Source organism: Trachymyrmex septentrionalis, unplaced genomic scaffold (genome assembly GCF_001594115.1).
Source record: "Trachymyrmex septentrionalis isolate Tsep2-gDNA-1 unplaced genomic scaffold, Tsep1.0 scaffold32, whole genome shotgun sequence".
NCBI lineage: Eukaryota > Metazoa > Arthropoda > Insecta > Hymenoptera > Formicidae > Trachymyrmex > Trachymyrmex septentrionalis.
In genome coordinates this window covers 1,326,298-1,341,242 of record NW_017305485.1, presented here as the reverse complement: position 1 = coordinate 1,341,242, position 14,945 = coordinate 1,326,298, and the positions used below count along the sequence as shown (strand labels likewise).

Genomic DNA, 14,945 nt, shown 5'->3' with positions numbered 1-14,945 from the left:
ATCACACTGCACATATACGTTATATATATATAAATATTTCAAGAACTTTGTAATTGCCATATATCTGTACCAAGCTTTGAAATCATCACATCTTGAAGAATCAATCTCGAATTACCACCGATATACTCTAGTCAATGTATTTATTACATGTCTTTATACAAATTGTTAAATGCATTCTATTGCGACTTTTATCTTACTTTATTTAATTTGTCAGTTAAAACCGTTACTAAAATTGTACCGAGGATAAAAAAATTTAAGATCGAAACATTACTATTTTTTTTTTGTTAACATTTTAATAAATTTTTCCATTTACACATTAATATCTGTGTCGACTCTTTATAGACTTTTTAATATTATCAATTTATTATATCACATTACTGCCGGCCACTTACGGTTTCTTTTACCGTATCCATCATTTATTATTTTATATTTGAACTTACATTGAGTGACGATAATCTTACCACTACTTTGACTGAATTCGTACGTATCGAATTATCTCAATGATCGTAATTTATGTGTATTGAATATTTTACTTCAGTGGCTGGATTAATTTATATCTTTCCACGATCATTTTATTAAATGCGTTGCTTAACATCGTTTTCCCGAGCAGGAATATTTTGCGGTTTTGTTTGCACTGCTCGATAAGAACAGGTTTGCGGTGTCTACGTTGAATCCACGTATATTTACGCGGACAAAAATTCATTGATATCTACGTGAATGTAACGTATTATGAATGACGCGGCATCAAAATTTCTGAACGTGAATTGCACGGAGTAAAAATCGATGTGAATTTGTTCACAGTAATTTCTATATTACCATTTTCTTGTTTTGTCCCCCTTTAATTTTATTAGTAATTCTATGTGTATTAAAATCTCTATGGAAGTGTGTCTGCATAAAATTCATGTTAAAATTTTGAAGAAAATTTATTTTGATTTAGCAATAAAATTACAATGTTAAATTCATGTAGATATCATGTCAACGAATTTTTTTTCACGTACTCCATGTAAAATACGTGGATTCAGCGTAGATAACGCAAACCTGTTCTCATCAGATCAAAGAGACAAGGAGGACCAAAACCTTGTTATGAAATGTTGGCGTTTTTGAATATAATTACAGGTTGTGTATATAAAAATCTTACCAATAAATATTCATCTTATCCAAGGAACACATAAAAGTCAACAAAAAATCAAAATAATTTTATTTCGATTTTTAACGTCAATAAATAGTTAATTATTTTTACCTTCATGGAGTCAAAATAAGATCGTTTTGACTTTCTTTTCACTTGATGTGTTCTTCGGATATCAATAAATGTCTATATTGCACGTGGATTCTTATTGACTACCTTGCTTCTTTTTATTGATTTATTTTCAGAGCTTTTCACACACACAACACACACATACCTACATTTCATTATTATTTATTTAAAGATAGGCGTATGTTATTGTTTCAAAAAAAAAAACAAGAATATTCTTCGCATTATCGCCGCTTATTTAAAAATAATTAGCTTCGAGAAAAGGACGAATTATAAAATATGTATATCACTTTTAATAATTAAAGTCACCGAATTAAAAAACAAAACGATATTATTTTCCGACGAATCCTGACGATTTTTCCGTATATCACGAGTAAATTGGAAATCGTTTCGCCCCGACCCGATACGTCAACAACGACATTCACATCGAAATTTAATTCGACGTGCTCTATGATTCTATTTGCGTCACAGCATTTCGCCGTGACGCACGTAAGCGGTCTCTCTCGAGTTTGTACGAATTCCATAAATATTGGCGCCAAGCACGGACGACGATAAAGATTCCAATTTATGAAGTTGCTCCATGGGGTATGAAATTGTTGCGCGCATTATATAAGTTATGTAGTAAGTGAGCAGAAGAATTTTCTCTCCCCGTTGCAACAGCATTGCAGTAACGGCTCTTCTCTTATCGAATAATAAAGATTTGATATCAGAGAAATATTGTAATTAATTGTTCAGAAGCGATTATGATAGAAAAAATATATATCAGGATGATAATTTTTTTATATAATAATAAATTTTACCTTAAATATAGAACAGAAGTGTGCGATATAATACATGTATATGTTGATATTTCATTAATTATTATTCGCAAAATTTCAGTCTGGATGCATGCATATTGCGATACAAATTTTGGCAAGTTTGTTAAAATGAAATATTGCGTTTAATATCTGAGTGCCTTCATATACTCATGCAACAAAATAGTCTCAATTTACGCTCAGATATAGATAATGCACATCAAACTGATATACAATTATTAAAAGACATTAAATAGTTACATTTTGTCAGCGGTTTATTCAAATTATTATTTATGTGTTGATTTTATTCTTTCTTCTTTTTATTTTCCTTGTTGACCTGACATGTCTTACTTATTATATTAAATGTATTAATCATATTTCGTTCGAGCTGCGATCAACATGCGTTTTTTAACTTGATACTCTTTAATTATAAATTTTAATTGTTTTTGATTCAATGTCGAGACAAATTCCTTCTATGTCTTGGGATGAGTCACCAGTTTTTTAATGTTAATTTGTAACTTGTTGGATAGAATGGTTTCGAAATATTTATAAGATCATTGTGTTAATGTTTCGAATAGATTACAACATCAAATCTGTTAATTTGATGGTGATTTTTTTTTTTTTTTTTTGGACATGAAGGGATTGATATTTTGAAATTGTATTGCTGAGGATGGTTCCAAAGTGAAATGAAACGTACTATTTGTTAAAATAAAGATCCTATTTTCTGAAATAAAGATTTAAGATTGTGTATTAATTACTCATGCTGACTCTCATTCGCTTTTTTGGATTTTTTGTTGTTGAAATATTGCATTGTATTTCGAAATTGTTTGAATTTATGAATTTTTTATTGTTCGCAATTTAACTATATATAATTTTTTTTGAAATTTATAAGCTATATCAATCGCAAAGTAATATAATCGATGCGATAAGCTCAATTTGAAAAATGGACTAAAGTACGCAAATACAAGAATTAAAGTAAGCTGAAGCACAACAAAGAGTCTTAACATCAAAATTACTTCAAAATGTTATTAAAAATTTTTCGATTTAATTTAACGTCATTTTGACATGACCTGTTATTTTGTTCAGGACTAGAAATATAATTAACAAAAATTTAATTTACTAGAGAAAACCATGAAGTTTGAAATTTAAAAAGTAGCAAAATTTGCGAATTGAAATCAAGGCATCTATTTCTCGCAGAATACATTAAAATACGCATTTTGTAAATATTGCTCTTTTTGCAAATGGAAAAACTGAATGGTGTCGCCATCTGTTGCACGAATATTCTATTGTAGCTGGAAACTAAAAGTTGTTGCCATCTATTGATTTCCTCTGGTACTACATCATGAAACTTTTTCAGTTGCACAGATATAAGATATTTATATATTTATTTATAAATATCCAATACATACAATTAAAATTTAATTCACAACTAATATATCGCGATATATGTAAAATAAAACTTATATTCTTCCCCAAATGCATCAATTGTTTTATTTTTTATATTAACTGAATCTAACCTCGCAAAAATTCTGATCGATAAAACGATCGCCTCTGTCATTGCACACAGCAACAATTAATTTCTGCAATTCGACAGGAAATTATCAGTTTACGATCAAGGCGGTTTTATCTTGTAGCTTAAGCAAGTGCCTTATTTTTACACGCCTAAAACTGTAAAAAGAGAAAAACATGGGTTCGTGTCAACTAAAAATTGTATTTACTTGATTTTCGTGAGGGTGGTTCATTCACTTGTTCAATAACGCCAAAAATATTTATACAATCATTTTTTTTATCAAAATAAATGTTTCAAATAGAGCCGAATTTGTTGAATCCGGAAGATGCAAAGCGAATTTCGAGGAGCGAAGAAGACCGTTCGTTCGACGAAGTGATTGGACATATCGAGGATTTATTGTTGGGTATAACAATTATTCCGAAGAAATCAATTTTTAATTCATAGAGCTTTATTACTTGTTTGGATATGTTTGGCCCAAAAAATGTAATTTTCTTACTAATATTTTATTTAAAAAATTTTTTTTTATTTTACAATTTTAATGTAAAACCTCTTTTCTGTTTTTTTATTTTTTAAAATTTTCTAATCAATCATTGACTCAAACTATATGATCATATAGTCAATTTGAACACATCGACAGGATTAAAGAATTCTAAATTCTTTATTACTCGCGTGAGATTTCCAGAACACCTCCGCTTCATAAATTCCAGCTAAACGTATAAGTATAGATACTATTTATACACATTATATTTAACAAAATTATTTTGTAACTTAAAAAAGTTTTTTTAGCCTTTGTATTTAAAGGATGTATGGAACATTATCAATGTTTATTTAATTGTAAATCATTAAGAATGAAAATTACAATGTAATGTTAGAGTATTAGAAACATCTCAAATATCTTAATTATATTTAAAAAAAATCTACTAATAGTGTAGGATCAATTAATCTAAGCTCTTAATTAATAGCTTTACGATTTAATAAATCGATTTTTCAGAGAAAGACTTTCAAGCCCTTCAGAATAAATTTTTAGAAAAGTATTGGGACGTTTTCGAACCAGTAGAGGATAACAAATTAATTTACACCGATATATTCAACGAATATGTGAGATTTTTTATTTTCGTTAAAAACCTCGAAGTTCTCTGAATTGCTGCCGATTTTCTGAGACACGCTTTACATATTTCAGAATAAAGCTGTGGAGGCATACATCGTGGATTATTTAAAGAAAGTCATGCCACAGTTCACAGTAGACACTCTTTTACATCAATTAAAGTGATTATAATTAAAATATAATCAATAATAGGAACCATTTTTCAGACTTTTATAATAATTTTCTAATAATTTTCCCATTCTCGCATGCTTGCACAATGTGATGAAACTCAGTGAGAAGCAGAAGCAAACAGAGTTAGAAGGTGAAGTTTTTGAAGTACTATCAACAATAACAGATTTCTTGGCTTTTAAGGAAATGTTCTTGGATTACAGAGCGGTATGTAAAAAATCATTCTAATTTTTTTCCATGGTCTACGTATATATTACAAAAAGTTTTTTACAGGTGAAAGAAGGTAAGGTTGCAGATCTCAGTTGTGGGATATCCGTAACATCTTTGAAATCCTATAATACCGAAGACTGCAAAGATCCACCAAGATAATACAAATAATTTTAGCATAAAAATGAAAACCAGATGGAATATTAGTAAAAACAGCAATATAAACTGTAATATAAACTGGAAATATTAATCATTGTGTTCAGTACTTATTAAATTAATGGATAATGTATTTGCAAAAATCTATATTCAGTATGTCACGTACATTTACAAATAGAAATACAAAAATAATTCGAGTATCATACGGAATCTTTCTTGCAATTTACAGAGTCTCTTGCAACATTCTATATGATCTATATATAATACAATATTTAGATTTAAACCGAAATGTTGAATCTTTGAAAGTTTGTTCTTTGTCAATTGCTGCTCTGATGAAAGAAATGCAAACCCGTTACACTTTAAATTAGAAATATTATAAAATTAACTAGCAAATATATAGACTATACTTAAATAGTATAGTCTAAAATACCCAGCAAACACACAATATAATATTTAAATTTATAATTATAAAACTGCTACATAACTTTAACTATGACATTGTATAATTATTATATTACATGTTTGCTGTTCATAAATTTTCTATTTTAATGCATGAGAATCTCCATTTGTACGAGTTTGCTGTTCGTCTCGTTTGGCATGCGATATGGTAATGTTCCCGCGAAACTCGTTAACGCTCGGGCTTGCTCTCGGAGATCGTGCAATTGCTGCTCCCTCGCAATTTTATCACCTGGTTCTACCGATCGTAATTTCTGATATTGACGATACAATATCGTCATAGTGGCCAGAAGAACATCAGCTAATGTACCAGCCACTTCTGGCGATACTCGACGTAAGGCATTCACTCTTTCATCAACTTCTTTTACTTGAAGAGGTAACATCTTCGAATCCGCGATTGTCTGAAGGAAATATAGTATTATTTAAACCTTCTCTCTTAAACTGACTAGTGACCTTTTCTAAACATATTCTTACCTATTTACTTAATTAAAAATGTACTTACTCTGAGCGCACTCTGATATTGCTCATTGTGGAATTGATCGAAGAAAACCATAAGGTCCCTCAAAGTATAAAATGAAGATACTACTTCTGAAGGCGCTTGAATTGCAATATCCTTGTATCTGAAAAGATTTGCGATAATCATAAATATCAAGCTTTTTATAAATTTAAAAAAATTTGCATGATCGATGCAAATTTCTTCAGTCATGTAAATTATACCTTGTACTGATATCTATCGCTGTGGCTTGTAATCGTCCTCTGAGAGAACCAGGCGGTCCTCTTTGGCTAACAACTTGCGTCAAAAGTGTGCACATCAAACTGAGAACCTTCTCATGATTCCTAGCTAAATCGTACATCATAACTGCATCTTCCAGCAGACCTTTCCTATACAATGTTTCGGCACATATGTTTATCACGTCATCCGTATTGATTTGGAATTGATCTAAGATCCCTGGAAGTCTGCGATCTTTGTCAAGTTTTCCGACTAACAAAACGCGGTTTGCAGGAGAAGCATCTACTACCATTTCTGCGGCAGACGCGGCGAACATATTACGGTCGTATGGATCCTTCATACATCTAAAAGCAAAACGTCAATGTGATTATCATGCTTATAATTTAACGATTGATTTCAAATAAGAAATTAAGAATCATACCTCAATAAAAATAGATAATGAAGGCTCTCTTTTGGGTCTGATGATTCAAATCTTTTAACATACAACAATATCAATCTAGCGAAATTTAGTCTTTTCGCTGGCGGCTTATCGGCAGGATCTACGCTTATCAAAGGCGCTAAAACGCTTTGACTGACAGCCAACAAATTATGTTCATGCATAGCAGCCGCCAGATGGACAGCGTGCGGTAAATGCCTTGCTCCAGCACCTGTCGCTAAGAATTCTATCGCTGCTTCAAACTGTCCGGTCAAAAACAGCATTGAGAAGTACAAAAACGGCTGTTCGTGTGCGTGATAATAAGTTTCTCCTAAAAATGGCATTGATTAAGACTTCTAAAAATCTAAAAAAAACTATCGGTTATCTAAAAAAAATTAGTATTACCATATATTTCTGAAATTGTAGTCTGCAGATAATCCAACGTAAGTTTATTCTCAACGTCTGCCTGATCTCTTACTTGACACAACTTTAGCCACAAGTAATCGTCAGCTGTGGATATCACTTCGGAGTGGAAATCATCCAACTCGCAAGGAACTAACGCGCAATACGCTGCTCTCTTGTAAGGATCAGTGACGGATCGTACTTGTTTCCTGTAGTGCAGTTTTAGAATGGACTCGGCCCGACTGCTCGGACGATGTTGCTGATCGTCGCAAGCTTCCTCGAGAGCCGCTTTAAATTCCGGAAATTCCGTGCCGCATTGATTCAGGCATTGCAGCGCGGCTTTGTAATCTCCAGATCGCATACAGTAATATACTAACGGCCACAACGGTTTGTCTTCCATCTTAGTATCCTCCAAATCTCTCAGATTTTGTACTTTGACACCCACGAAGCTCTTGACCAAGGGTACAGTGCCTGGAACACCTCCTCGTTTCGCCTGCACCAAATTCTCGTTAATTATGGAGTTCATGAAATCTCTATATCGATTTTCCAAATACTTTCTGGCTTGTGAGACAATTCTCTGTTCGATTGCAGAGCTACTTCTGGATTTAATTTGATCTCCTCTAGGTGTTGGCGGAATATCGACCATACACTTTACCATTTGCCACAGATCCACAATCTTTTTGTCGTTAAAAGACTCGGAAGCTTTGTGGAACGTGTTAAACAAACTGGGCCGCGTAACACCTTTGAGCACATGATCATTATAAATCTGCAATTCCTTTACATAAGCAACTTCTATGCTGGAGAGACCACTAATCATCGAACCGGCTAGTTTTGTACGCTGCGGAGCACCACGCAAATCCACCAGCTCGCCGGATGGCGCAGTCATGGCGTTTATTATCTCAAAACGCATTTGCTTCCATTCACCCAGCATATGTTCCATTTGTTGAGCCCTTGTAAGCTCAAATGTCTAAAAGAATACATCCAATCTTAATCTCTCCATGATATACAGATATTCAATCTAGATATATAGATATTTAATTATTTTACATACATCCTTATGGACCTGTTCAATGATGGAAAGAATCGCATTTTCTTTTTCATTCCTGAGATAACTAACAATGTCGGTGTCTGCAATAGGATCTAATGGTTCAAATGTACGTCTCGTACTAAGAGAGTTTAATTTCTGCGAAATCTGAGATAGATCTACTCCTCGGGAGCCCAGTAAGACATGACTGAAACATTTATTTTTATATAAATGTTGTTTTCCAGTTAAGATATCCAGTTAAGATATAAAGCATTTTCCAAGAGCTACAAATAATACTGCATAACATAATGAATCATTTCATTCTTACATTAGCAAACAAAGATATAATAATTCACTGTCTTACATTGTATCAATTGTGTTTCTTGCTATGTGAAAGCACTATGAGTGTTTTCTAGAAGGACGTACATGACACAGTGTAATACCAACAGTTTATCCAGCAATTAAACATTAGTTTAACATTAGCAAACAACAAAGATATAATGATTCATTGTTATGCAACTTTGGCTGTGTTCCAAAATTTATTGCCAGTACTAAAAATCTATAGTTTATGTCACATATACTATAGATTTTCAATACTGTAAATTTTCAATGCAGTAAATTTTTGAATACAGCCTATATCTCTTGCTGGAAAGTACAATAGATCACTTCATTCTAAATATGGTTAAAACAAAGGCTGCGTTCGAGAAGAAAGAAAATTAATCAGTTAGCTCTTAGTGATTCTTTAATATGATTCCTATGCTTAGGGCAGAATTCATAGTCCATTCTTATTTTAAGACCACCTTAAATAATGTCTAATGCTAACGCAGCTCTCTGATTGACTTATGATATCTTAAGACTGTACTTAGGACTGTACTCTCAAATATAAGAATCAATTATAAATCTAGCAAAGAACTAAAGGCAAGAACCAATTATAATAAAGCACGCTGATTAGTTTTTTTCTGTTGAACGCTGCCAATACTACAAATGCTGTAAAGCATTTTTTGATCAATTCATAAAATTTTTTTCTTCTAACCAATCAAATATTTCAATTCATAGTTAGACTTTGACCGCAACCTCTACATTGACAAACAATAAAATATAATGATTCACTGTTGATGCTTTCTAACAAGAGATATAGTGTAACAGTGAATCACTCGGTAAACCATTACATTCTTGTTATTTGCCAATGTAAGAACGAAGTGATCCACTATGTTACAATGCCATTTGTGTCTCTTGCTGGAAAACGTTCTATCGTCTGAGTACCTTCCTCAATCATTTCATCTTTGTTTAAAATTGGCAAATAACGAAAATGTAGTGATTCACTGTGTTACACTGTATTATCTATATCTCTTGTTCAAAAGTATGTTTAACATGAATGTTTTAATTGTAATGCAGTAATAAATCGGAAAGCAAAAAATTTCGAATTGCTGTGAAGTCTACAAAAAGTTTATCATATGTAGCCAGGAATAAACTGGGATGAACTTACGCTTGTGCCTCGTTATCCTGTGTGCTTGTTTGCGTAACCCGAGACCATAGCTCGTTGGACGCCTCCAATATTTGTCGTAGATTCCTTTCGACCTGCGGCAGATCCTCATTTCCCTCGACGGTTGCGGACAATTGCTCAGCCGATCTCAACAATTCGCTGAAGCCGGAATCAGCGGCCAGTCGAGTGGTGTCGGCGGGCAACATATCCACGTGACCGATATCGCCCATACTCCTAACTAACCTGACAGTTTTGCAAATTTGTAGGTTATTATAACACCGGCGAAATGTTGAAAACGGATTTTATAAAATCACGCGGCAAAAAGATCACGAACCATGAAATATAAAATACAAGTCGCGAACGCGAATGTATTTTTAGAAATCTCTAGAAAATATCACAGGGCTGTAAACCGTATAAATCAATCTTTCCTTAATCCCTAGACCAGAGAAAAGCCTGGGGCGCGTAACTATCTTTAGATTTGTTCTACAACAGAGTCGTAAGCGGTAAGAAACTAACCAATCATAGGCCCGGTTGTTTCACCATTTGATAAATTTTACCCGTTAAGTAATAGCAAGATTACCTAATTACATGCGTGATTTACCAGATTTACCTAACAGGTAAAATTTACCAAAGAGTGGAACAACCTGGCCAGAGTCGATTATTCTTCTCACACTTAACTGTGATTGGCCAATTTCTTACGGCTTACGACTTGCGACCTATTGTAGAACAGGCATTACAATCTACCGACAGTTGTCAGTGTCGTTGCGCAGATATTTTATATAGGATGCGTTCATTTATGTAGTTATGCGGTTACTGCCGCAGATGTCGTTCCTTTATTCTACGAGTTCCTTTATTCTCGTACTTACGAAGTAAAGTCACTAAATTAACAAAATACCGCGAACTGCCGCCATTTTGGCTCCATAACGCGCGATTATTCAAAACTTCAGCTTCTTTCGCTGCGATTTTTGCAATTTTCAACATAGCAACCGGGCATTTTCGATAATAACAGAATCAAATTCTTCTTCTTCTTCCAGATTCCTGTATGGATTTTCGATTTTTTAACAGAATCAGGTTATAATAACACTTCGACACCATTTTGGCTTCAAATGTTAATTCAGTGAATTTTCTCATCGCGGAACGACATTTGCGGCAGTAACCGCATAAACAAACTTATATAAAATATTATAAGAAATTTACTAGGTATAGACACAACAGAGATATCAACAGCATCAAAGCTGTGTGGCTCTGTGGTAGAGCGAAAGTCACATTCAGGAGGAAAGACCAGGCCTGGAATCGAAACGAGGGAACGCCCTGATTTTTCTCTGTGTCGTCAATTGTTTACAATATGTATGTAACGACACCGACAACTTCTTCTATGTTGAGTGGCCCAGGTTTTTTCCTGTATAGCCGGATTTAACGTGGCCAGTCTAATCCAAATCGAGATATAGTAAAAACAAAATCGGAAAGCAATGCACCGGCCACCTCGAACCAGGCAGAAGTAACGAAAAAAGGACGATGCAATCAAAGCGCAAATAGAAGATGTTCCAAACATTGGGCGCCTTACGAGTACGACACTTCAGTGCCGCATGGATGCGCGTCGAGATGAATAAAGGGATTCTATCGGTGATGTAATGTAATGCACACTCGAAGTCGGCCACGTTTTTCGAAAAATATGATTGAGGTGTATAATTGAGGTGATATAGTTTATATGAGGTGCGTTCATTTATACAGTATTGGTAGTGACAGTGTCTCGACATGCTTAACGCCGAGACACTATCAATGTCTCCCGATTTTAATTTTGCCTATAAACAAAAATAAAGTGAAATGGCAGCAATTTTGTTACTCGATGAAGAGGACGAAGAAGCCTTTGAACTTATCAAAATTATACGAAGAATGCTTAGAGATACAACTGATCCTTTTACCATCTCTGAGAACGAATTTCGTAGATTGTACAGGTAAATTTTCATTAAAATCCTTAGTAATGTAAAAGTTTTATATTACCCCAGGACAAAATGTTTTATACATAATTATATAAAATTATATATAACTTTGTATATATTATTATAAATAAAATATTTTTTCCCAGGACAGCACGTGATTATATGCTTTTTATTTATTTTAGACTGACGAAAGATACAACTTGTGTTTTAATAGAGGAATGAGTGCCACATATGCCTCAGGTATCATGAAACACTGCAATATCTCATGAATTGAAGGTACAATATATTTTGAATTTTTATTTATATAACACTATTAAATTAATGATTTCTCTAATCTTAATTTAATGTATTATTTTATTTAGATATTAGTATCATTAAGCTTTTTTGCGTCAGGGTCTGTCAAAGAAGGGTCAGGATTTTTTAACATGCATGTTGCAAGCATCATTAAGCCATTCTCTTCATACAACTGTTAATGCACTGAATTGTGTGATGGACAATTGGATTTTTTCCAATAACCGTTGGTAGAATTCAAGGAATCAAACAAGAGTAATTGTTATTAATTTTATTACGTATGCGTCTGTGTGAAGATGAAATAAAATTAATTTGTAATAAGAATATTATATATGATACAAAAATTTATCATTTCTTTTATAAAATATTCAATATATATTTTATTAAGCTAAAGAAAAAATATTAAGATTAGACACAATTTATACACAATTAAGCCCCAGTCTTGTCTCTCACGCGTCCTTTAACCAAGTCTAAAATAATTTAATAGAAAGTTACTAGATAGTACTCGTATCAATTGTACAATGTAAACTAGGCTATTTAATTAATCGATTATTGATAAGATCATTCGCGACTTTACCAACTGTCAATAAAATTTATGGCGGTTATACCAACTATTGATTATTTTCTTGATTAATATTATCATGTCAATTACTAACAAAATTAATTAATTAAATTGTTTAAAAAATCAGTAAAATATGGAGAAAATATAATCAAGTAAAAGGTAATTAGATAAAAAGTTTCAGAAGAATTTTAAAAGTCAAAATTCCAAATATTGCAATTTCAAGAGTTTTATATTATATATTTTTTTTCGCTATAATTTACATTGGTACAAGCAAAATTGCAACTATAATAATATATACCAACAAAACACACACACACACACACTCACATACATACGCAATATGCAAACATAAGACATAAGTTTTTACAATTATTTATTATGTAATGCGCAACATACAGTACGCTCACAACTCTCTAGTGCAACTTTATGTTTAATATTTTTAACAATTTAAATAGTCGTTATATATTTGTAAAATCAATTTTCCTGAAATAACATCGCTTTAAGCGATGCGCGTTTATTGAAAATTACAAATTTTGTGTGGAAAATGCCGTTCAAGTAGAACGACCATCCGATACATGCAATTTAATAGGAATAAGCGGTCATTCTTCTTCAAGGCTGTTCCTTTGTCATGCTGCTCGGTCAAGTTTTCGCCGTGTAGACTATCCGTCGGATCGGCCAGGGCCGTGCTCTTGCCACAGTGACCTCAAAAGAAAGAAAGACCTTACGAGGTACCTGACGAAGGTCAACATCGAAACGAAGAATTTCGATTTCACTATTATTGTGGGCTACTTTCGCTCTAAAAATTACCTCCGAAATTTGACAAAGGATAAAAATCTCCGCGTACTTCATTCGCGACACTCTGTAGAAAGAAACGTAACGGATGGGATGAGAGGGCGAATACTTAAGAGCGGCATTAAAGAGACGCGTAAATGTGTGTGGTCGTCTGATCCCACCCAAGAAACATACCAATAAGTCAAGAGAAGATCAAAATGACTTTATTTTAACGTCATGAGAGTCAAAATGATGATTTTTTTATTACAAAATTTGACTGTTTTATTGACGTTAAGAGTAAAAATAACATTATTTTGATATTTTGTCGACTTTTGTATTTTTCCTCGGGCACTGAAGCTCTGGTCTTTCACCCGGTAAACTTCGACGAATAAAACTTTGAGGGGGACCCCGCTTTATTTTCGTCAGTTTTCAAGTCAGGCTCTGCGTCTAAGATGCATTCTCGATTGTCCCTCTCTCTCTCTCTCGCATTCGCGCGATGGAAACTTGAAGACAAGACTAAGGGAGTTGGGGAGGGAAGAAAAGGAATCGCGCCTACGATGTCTGCCGAGCATAATACGCCAGTATGCGTTTCCTCTCTTTTCCGCCTTGTAGGTTAGAGACGGCCCGACTTCTCCAGGCCGCCTCTACTTCTCCTTCCTTTTCTCTTCACTCCGCAAGAATTCCTATTCAGTGAGATTAACTTATCTCCCGATTGCACCGGGGTGGCCGCCTTTGAGAGAATCACGCTCAACATAGATTTTCACGTGTGGAGCGGAGTTCTATAAATAATTGATAGATAATAAAACTAGGAAGAAAAGCAAACACGAGGGCGCGCGTTTTTCATTCGTATCACCATTTGAATCGAAAGTGAAGTTTCATTTCACTTAATAAATAAATATTAGATATATGATATAAACCTATATATACGAGATAGAAATAAATATATATATATATGATACACTAGTCGTACGACAGTGGAAAAAAAATATAAAAAATGGGAAGAAAAACATTAGCTAGATTATATATAAACAATTCGTTATTTTCGCTTGATTATTCTTACTTAACGTTGCTGGGAAAGTCATTAATATATCAGCGCAACTTGGCTTGCATAGCTGCATCGTGGAAGAGTGCAGGTTCAAGTTACTCGCTCTTCCTTCCCTTATGATACAGCTGATACGTCATCAACACATACGTAACATAGACATCGTGTCGGGACGTTGTACACATGGCGTGTCGTGAAAGCGACACGCAGCTGGACGGGAGAATCAACGGGACGAGTATTGAACGTTATGGAAAGCCATATTAGATTATTTATTTTTTATCAATTCGCGGAAATCCATTTCACGTTCCAGTAGTGATGGAAAAAAATTAGATTTTACAGAATTTATATATATATATACGGCGTAGGAAACACGTGCGCATATTCGTGTAACCTTTTAACTGTGCGGTGCCGGGGTCTCGTTTCCCGACTGGAAATTGCGCGATAAAGAGAAAGGATTAAACGGAGACGCAAGAGCAGAAAGAGAAAGAAAATGAGAAGAGAGAGAGAGAGAGAGAGAGAGAGAGAGAGGTATAAAGAATGAGGGAGAAGACAAGAGAGAACGAGAGAGAAGGAACGAGAAAACAAGAGAAAGGGAGAAACCGAGAAAGGATGAGTGAGCGACAGAGAGAGAGAGAGT

At 33.7% G+C, this 14,945-nt stretch overlaps 2 protein-coding genes and 1 long non-coding RNA gene across 4 annotated transcripts; 2 read left to right on the top strand and 1 right to left on the bottom strand.

The window, feature by feature from the left end:
• The first annotated feature begins 3,536 nt into the window (after positions 1-3,536).
• Positions 3,537-5,345, top strand: LOC108749987 (ADP-ribosylation factor-like protein 2-binding protein). The gene is made up of 6 exons (XM_018489124.1): positions 3,537-3,736; positions 3,858-3,959; positions 4,548-4,654; positions 4,737-4,822; positions 4,934-5,036; positions 5,103-5,345. Exons 1-6 carry the CDS (start codon positions 3,733-3,735, stop codon positions 5,196-5,198), a joined length of 498 nt encoding a protein of 165 aa, XP_018344626.1. The 5' UTR covers positions 3,537-3,732; the 3' UTR covers positions 5,199-5,345.
• A 373-nt stretch (positions 5,346-5,718) lies between these two features.
• Positions 5,719-10,013, bottom strand: LOC108749984 (nuclear pore complex protein Nup93-like). Its single transcript, XM_018489121.1, has 7 exons — positions 9,706-10,013; positions 8,247-8,427; positions 7,199-8,162; positions 6,800-7,124; positions 6,366-6,722; positions 6,151-6,268; positions 5,719-6,049 (listed from the first exon to the last, which is right to left on the bottom strand). The coding sequence occupies exons 1-7, from the start codon at positions 9,930-9,932 to the stop codon at positions 5,738-5,740; spliced, it is 2,484 nt and encodes an 827-aa protein (XP_018344623.1). The 5' UTR covers positions 9,933-10,013; the 3' UTR covers positions 5,719-5,737.
• A 688-nt stretch (positions 10,014-10,701) lies between these two features.
• LOC108749988 lies at positions 10,702-12,178 on the top strand. Of its 2 annotated transcripts, XR_001939403.1 has the most exons (4): positions 10,702-11,415; positions 11,523-11,657; positions 11,825-11,918; positions 12,005-12,178. It is a non-coding gene; the product is annotated as an uncharacterized LOC108749988 (long non-coding RNA). The 2 variants fall into 2 exon arrangements; XR_001939402.1 differs by having other exon boundaries at positions 10,702-11,657.
• Positions 12,179-14,945: the final 2,767 nt, after the last annotated feature.

Bases quoted from the DNA above. Each gene is read 5' to 3' on its own strand.
- LOC108749987 (XM_018489124.1), top strand. The intron at 4,655-4,736 runs GTGAGATTTTTT...TACATATTTCAG, and splicing joins CCGATATATTCAACGAATAT to AATAAAGCTGTGGAGGCATA. The intron at 4,823-4,933 runs GTGATTATAATT...GATGAAACTCAG, and splicing joins ACTCTTTTACATCAATTAAA to TGAGAAGCAGAAGCAAACAG.
- LOC108749984 (XM_018489121.1), bottom strand. From the start codon at position 9,932: ATGGGCGATATCGGTCACGTGGATATGTTGCCCGCCGACACCACTCGA. The intron at 8,428-9,705 runs GTAAGTTCATCC...TAAATGTTTCAG, and splicing joins CAGGATAACGAGGCACAAGC to TCATGTCTTACTGGGCTCCC. The intron at 6,723-6,799 runs GTATGATTCTTA...TTTTGCTTTTAG, and splicing joins CATTATCTATTTTTATTGAG to ATGTATGAAGGATCCATACG.